Here is a 7,431-nt window from a genome sequence, read left to right on the forward strand (position 1 = left end):
TTCACCAAACTTGCTCACGCATTCCCTTGCACCAATCAAACAGCAAAGCCAGTTGCATGAAAGCTTTGGGACAATGTGTTTTGTATCTACGGGTTTCCAGAATGAATACACTCTGACTTGCTCACGCATTCCCTTGCACCAATCAAACAGCAAAGCCAGTTGCATGAAAGCTTTGGGACAATGTGTTTTGTATCTACGGGTTTCCAGAATGAATACACTCTGACCAGGGCACCAATTTCGAGAGTAACCTCATAGCTGAGCTTCTTCGTCTAACTGGTGTTGCGAAATCTCACACAACAGCTTACCACCCAATGGGCAATGGTGGCACGGAGCGCTTTAATAAAACATTGGGTAACATGCTTAGATCACTTCCCTTGAAAGCAAAACACCAATGGCCACAGCAGATCCAAACCCTCACATTTGCCTACAATGCGACCATTCATGAAACCACAGGTTATGCACCCTTCTTTCTGATGTTCGGCCGCATACCCAGACATCCAGTTGACATCATGTTCAACCAAGTACTCGATAACCCTGAAGTTGCCGATTATGACTCTTATGCCAAGTCTTTACTGTCCTGTTTGAAAAATGCTATGCATATTGCTCAGAAGCATTCCTCTGTCGAGCTCAGTGTTGTTGAAGTGAATCCTGACGTCCATGTTTATAAGATAAGGGATGCAACAGGCCGTTCTAAAGTTGTGCATAGGAATCTTCTGCTGGAAGTGAATTTCTTGCCAATTCCTGGTATTGATGAAGAGCCAAGTTCCAGTGAACCTGATCAACCGTTGATCTTTGTGGAGTCTGATCAGAATAGAGTGGATCAGGCGACAACACCAAGTGAGCCCGAGAGACCAGACTTGTATGACTCAAATGTAGAGATGTCAACTGTTTCGTCCACTGAGAGTTCAGTTCAGTCTTCTTTTGATTATTCAGATGAACTTCCTGTCTGTGAACCGGAACTCAGTCCTGTGGCTCACATGACTCTACCTGGTGACTTAGAACCCTCTCATCAGTCAGATGTGGTAGACACAGTGAATGCAGACATCACTCAATCTCCTGTTGCTGCCAATGAATTGTCTACAAATGAAAGACATGCACACAATTCAGATGAAATTGCACAAAACTTACCTCCCTCTTCTGACCTACTCTGCAGTGATTCATTGCTGAAGCCTGATGCACATGCTCATGCTGATCTTGTTAAACCTATTCGAACAAGAGTTGGGAGAATGGTTAAATCTGTAAACAGGTTGATTGAATCTATGGTGCAGATACCAGTTTCAAGAGTTCAAGATGTTTAAATTGAGAATCGATTTCAAAGTCTTCGTAATCTGATGTACTGACAATGTTTGTGACAAATGTCAAGTTTAATAGAGCCAAGTGCGGTGTGGCGTATTAGGCGTCACATTAACTTAAAGGGAATATGAGACTTGATCAATCTCTTATTTTCCTAAACCTTGAAATTGAGGTTTCAAGAATTGTGTCGATGTCCCAATATTTATGGACCTGACTGTAGACTGCTAAATGTTCTGCTACAATGCAAAAGCTGTGATGGGATCTGATTGTTTTGACAATATTTCATTTTTTTTAAGCTTAGAATATATTTCAGTGCAGTATTACTGTAGAAATGTTGGAAATCACTTGTCTTGAAGATTGTTTCTGAGTGAGAAAATAATTAATGCATTTAATAATCTGTTAAATTAAGATCACATTTGTATGTTTTCCTATGATTGCTGTGTTGATACAAAATATATATAAAGAAATCAAAAATAGTAAAAAAAAAAAAAAAAATAATAATAATAATAATAAAAACACTACCAGTGTTTAAAAGAATAAGCATAAAATCAAACAAGCAGCCCACCAGATGATTTTCTCCCTCAGTATAGACCTGGCCAAGGTCACGGTGATCAAATATAATTAAATGAAGAGCTCTTTTCTAAAACGTGATAAACGCCATTTTTTACCAAATTGAGTTCCTGCCAAAATCAGTATTGTATCTGGTCGTTATTGAAAAAGCAGTTTTTAATTTTACGGAAAATGTGATATCTGCCGTGTTATTCTGTCATGTTTTCTCCCTTTTTTTCAAACCGTGACAAACGCCAGTCTCCCTTTTCTGCAAAATGCAATACATCCGCTCAACCAATCACAGTGCAGCATTTCACGCATTGTAAACATTAAAGGCGGCGCTTTGAAAACACACCGCTATGGCAAGCCGTTTTAGCTTAAAATATTCTAAGTGTTACTCGTTGTAACTGCATTTTTACTAGTAATAATTGAATTAGAGAGCTCTATAATTACATTTTTACTAGTAACAATGCATATTAGAGAGCTCTCTAATTCAATTCTTACTAGTAACAATTATAATTAGAGAGCTCTCTAATTCAATTATTACTAGTAACAATGCCAATTAGGGAGCTCTCTAATTCATAGTCATATCTCTCCATTGACTTCCATTAATTTTTAATTACAGAACTCTACAACTGAATTTTTACTAGTAAGAATTAGAGAGCTCTACAGTTGAATTCTTACTAGTAACAATTCCAGTTAGAGAGCTCTCTAAATCAATTTTTACTAGTAACAATTCCAATTAAACAGCTCTCTAAATCAGTTTTTACTAGTAATAATTCCAATTAGAGAGCTCTTCAATTACATTTTTACTAGTAACAATTCCGAATAGAGACCTCTCTAATTTAACTCTTACTAGTAAAAAAACACATTAAAGATATGTTTAATTGCAGAGCTCTGTAATTAAATTAAAGAGCTCTCTAAATCAGTTCTTATTAGTAACAATTGAATAGAGAATTTCCCCAGCGGCGGCTGAAAATTATACAGAGTTAAAACGTGAAATCCTAGCCCGACTGGGCTTATCATCCATCTGCGCGGCACAACAGTTCCATGAGTGGGAATATAAAGCCCGCGTGCCAGCCCGTGCCCAAGCAGCTGACCTCGCTCGTCTCGCCCAACACTGGCTAATGGAAGGAGAGCCTACCGCCGCTCAGGTAGTGGAACGGGTGGTGATCGATCATTTCCTACATGCCCTCCCGCGATCCCATCGGCAAGCTGTGGGGATGAGAAATCCCACCACCATCCTCGAGCTAGTGGAAACGATCGAGCTGGCGGACGCGGTCCAACACCGAGAAGCTGGGGATAGCGCGCCGCCGTTTCCTCGGAGGGTGGTCCAGGAGCGACGCGCGCCAGAGGGCACCCCGCACACAGTCAGCAGGCCCACGGTCCCCTCACCGCCGGACGAACCGATGCCCACCGCTGATGCCTTCGCTCCGCCACGGACATGGCTGGCGGGCTGTATTGTACATCAAGGTCCCCCACCGGCGTCCCCGGAAGCAGACGTCTTCCTCAACGGGAAACCTCTCAAGGCGATCCTCGACTCCGGCAGCACGGTCACGCTCGTCCAGTCTCGACTGTGCCCGCCCCTTCCCGGACAGAAGGGCTTGCTTCCAATAACCTGTGTTCACGGCGACACACGCCAAGTACCAGCGCGCCGAGTGACTATTTCCGCCGCAAACGGTGCCTGGCCAGTGGAGGCTGGGCTGGTTAAAGACCTTCCTGTGGCCGTGCTGCTGGGTCGCGACTGGACGGGATTCGATCGCCTGCTCGCCGCCGTCACCCAGCCTGCCAGCCTGCGAGGGGATCGTCGACGCCGGCGTCGGCCCCAAGGACCTCGTCGCCGGCCAGCCCTGCTAGCCTTTGATGTCTTTCGACAGGCTGCACGAGGGGGCTCATTTGCCAAAGCACAACGGGAGGACGACCGTCTGAAACACTGTTGGAAACAAATTCGGATTGTGGATGATGAAGACATCCTCCCACGGCCCCATCCTCTCCCGCACTTTATTGTCCGTAACGGTCTGCTGTACTGTGTCGCACAGTGAAGGGGGGAGGAAAAGGAGCTTTTAGTCGTCCCACGGAATAAAACTGAAACCGTCCTGGAGCTCGCCCACTCACACCCGATGGCAGGTCATCTAGGGGCCGCGAATACCGCACAGCGGATCCAGGACCGCTTCCACTGGCCTGGCCTTGACGCGGATGTCAGGGCTTTCTGTCAAGCGTGCCCGACCTGCCAGATTACGGCACCCAGGACTCCTCCCCCCAGCCCTCTTATCCTGCTGCACATCATTGAGGTGCCCTTCGAGCACATCGGACTAGATCTCGTGGGGCCGTTGCCAAAGTCTGCCCGAGGACACAAACACATCCTGGTCATCGTGGACTACGCCACCCGCTACCCAGAAGCAGTCCCCCTGAGGAAAGCCACAGCGAAAGCCATCGCCCAGGAGCTGTTTCTGCTGGCTAGCCGCGTTGGGATACCATCAGAAATCCTGACCGACCAGGGAACACCATTTATGTCCCGGCTAATGGCTGATCTTTGCAGGCTGCTGCGGTTGAAGCAGTTGAAGACCACAGTCTACCACCCACAGACGGACGGGCTTGTGGAAAGATTCAACCAAACCCTGAAGCAGATGCTCCGGAGGGTAGCGGTGGAGGATAAGCGGGACTGGGACCTTATGGTCCCGTATGTACTGTTTGGCATCAGGGAAGTTCCACAAGCCTCAACTGGCTTCACCCCCTTTGAGCTTCTCTTTGGCCGTCAACCTCGGGGCCTCCTGGACGTTGCCCGAGAAGCTTGGGAGCAGCAGCCTGCCCCCCACCGCACCATCATCGAACACGTGAAACAAATGAGGAAACGGATCGATCGGATCATGCCGTTAGTCCGGGAATACCTCAGCAAGGCACAGCAAGGCACAGCAAGCCCAGCAACGTCATTTCAACAGGGCAGCCCAGCCACGGGAGTTCCAACCGGGAGATCGCATCATGGTTCTGGTCCCCACGTCGGCATGTAAGTTCCTCGCCTCTTGGAAAGGACACCATCACGGAGAAAGTCGGTCCGGTTACGTACCGCCTCCGACAACCAGGTAGAAGACGGAGCGAACAACTGTACCATATCAATTTATTGAAGAAATGGGTGGGGACCAGAGACCAGCTCGCTGCGCTTAGTCTCACCGATCCCGTGGTTGTCGACATTAACCCACACCTGTCGGCTGCCCAGAAGACTGAGCTGCAACACCTGGTCGGTCAGTACCCAGATGTGTTCTCCTCCTGGCCCGGGCAGACCAATGTCATCCAGCATGACATCAGGACACCCCCTGGAGTGATCGTCAGGCAACGGCCCTACCGAGTCCCGGAGGCTCGTCGGCAGGCCGTTGAGGAGGAAGTTCAAGAAATGCTGAAGTTAGGGGTAATCGAGCCATCACGCAGCCCATGGTCCAGCCCCATTGTGATGGTTCCGAAGCTGGACGGGACCCTCTGCTTCTGCAACGACTTCCGCCGCCTAAATGAAGTTTCACAGTTCGACGGATACCCCATGCCTCGGGTGGATGAACTTCTAGATCGCCTGGGAAGAGCCCGGTATATATCCACATTAGACCTCACAAAGGGATATTGGCAGGTGCCCCTCACTCCAACGGCAAAAGAGAAGACAGCCTTCACCACTCCTAGTGGGCACTGGCAATACCGGTCTCTTCCCTTCGGCCTCCACGGCGCCCCCGCAACGTTCCAGCGAATGATGGACATCCTTTTGCGGCTGTCTTACCTGGATGACGTGGTGGTGCATTCCGAGGCATGGGAGGACCATCTAGATCGTCTGCGGAGGGTTCTTTCAGAACTCCGGTGGGCTGGACTGACCGCCAACCCCCGGAAATGTCACCTAGCGCTGTCAGAAGCCAAGTACCTGGGTTTTCAAGTCGGCCGGGGTTTAATTCGACCCCAAGAGAAGAAGGTCGAGGCCATCCTCACCGCTCCCAACCAAGAGCCAGGTACGAGCTTTTTTGGGGTTGGCGGGCTATTATCGCTGCTTTATCCCTAACTTCTCCTCCTTAGCCGCCCCCCTGACAGACCTGACTAGGAAGGGGCAGCCCGAGAAGACACGCTGGACCGCAGCCAAGGAGGCTGCCTCAAAGCCACTCTTACCTCCTCACCGGTGCTCAGAGCCCCGGACTTCAGCTGCCCCTTCCTGTTGCAGACGGATGCCTCCGACACAGGATTAGGAGCGGTCCTGTCACAAGTCCAGGAAGGTGAGGAGCATCTGATCTACGCCACTGTCGAGAGGGAAGCCCTGGCCATCAAGTGGGCAGTCCTGGAGCTGCGGTATTACCTCTTGGGCCGCAAGTTCACCCTGATGACCGACCACGCTCCCTTACAATGGATGGCCCGGGCTAATGTGACGAGTATCTGAGGACTCATCAGCGTCGCCCTGGCAACAAACGGTTCACACCTGCACGCTCTCATCATCACAGATCGGCCACCGCTGCTTCCCAATCAACAGCCGGCCTTATAAGCCGGCGCTCCGCTCAGCCAAATGGACTTGGTCTCAAACTGTTACGAGACGGCACTAACCTGTGTTTTTCTTCTTCCCAGAGAGCAGCGAGTGACCGATCTGCCCCCACTGGAGCACCTTCTGGCCACCCACTTTCGATTGCACGGAGAGCACAACACAGACAAGCCGCACCAGCCTCATGCCACGATACCCCTTCACCTTTTAAAGTATTTTTCTGTTAATAAATCCACCCTCCGGGGTTATTCACTCAGCTTTCCTTGTCGTGTGATTCTTCACCCGTGACAGAGAGCTCTCTAATTGAATTACAGAGCCCTGCAATTGTAATCTTACTAGTAACAATTTAATTAGAGAGCTCTACAATTTAGTTCCTACTAGTAACAATGCACATTAGAGAGCTCTCTAATTAAGTTCTTACTAGTAAAAATGCAATTACAGAGCTCTCTAATTCAATTCTTACTAGTAAGAAATCCAGTTACAGAGCTCTACAACTGTATTCTTACTAGTAAAAAACGCATATTCATTAGATGCTAAACAGATTCGCTATTACACCCATTTCCCTTTCTAAATCCCGCCTGCGGTGATGCACTTCAAAATAAAAGCCCCTTAATTAATAGCATTTTCATTGTATTAGAATGACCATAAAACTGATATGACAGCTTGGATATTGTAACGGCTCCTGAAGCTTTTCTTCTGATTAAAAGAATCACGCTTCAACTGATGTCTTAACGTTTATTATCTTCTTGCAAAGAGCAAGCATCGGCGTCATCGCGATCTTGATACTTCGACACCACTTGAACATCGAGACACCCTTTGGATATCATTAACATCTTTACATCTTTCATCTTTCATGACACCGTGAAAAACTGAAACAAATAAATAACATTCAGATACATAACATGAGTGTGTTCCTGCTTCTGAACCAACATCAATACACACAGTGCGTTATTGTAAATTAACAGATGAAATCTAAAGAATAAACAACATACCGTGTGCGCCTTCTAATCAGAAATCCAGGAGACATTAATGTATGTATTCCCTCTAACAAATAATCTTTCAATAAGGCAGCTCTCAGCGTGTTTTCACTTCTT

At 47.9% G+C, this 7,431-nt stretch overlaps 1 protein-coding gene across 1 annotated transcript in view; it reads right to left on the reverse strand.

Moving 5' to 3' along the window:
- Positions 1-511, reverse strand: part of LOC127160138 (ICOS ligand-like) — a 5,528-nt gene extending 5,017 nt beyond the window's left edge. The window contains exon 1 of the mRNA XM_051102791.1: positions 490-511. Coding sequence (XP_050958748.1) covers positions 490-511 — 22 coding nt within the window. The remainder of the gene's footprint in view (positions 1-489) is intronic.
- Positions 512-7,431: the final 6,920 nt, after the last annotated feature.

The sequence above is a fragment of the Labeo rohita genome, unplaced genomic scaffold (genome assembly GCF_022985175.1).
Source record: "Labeo rohita strain BAU-BD-2019 unplaced genomic scaffold, IGBB_LRoh.1.0 scaffold_292, whole genome shotgun sequence".
Classification (NCBI taxonomy): domain Eukaryota; kingdom Metazoa; phylum Chordata; class Actinopteri; order Cypriniformes; family Cyprinidae; genus Labeo; species Labeo rohita.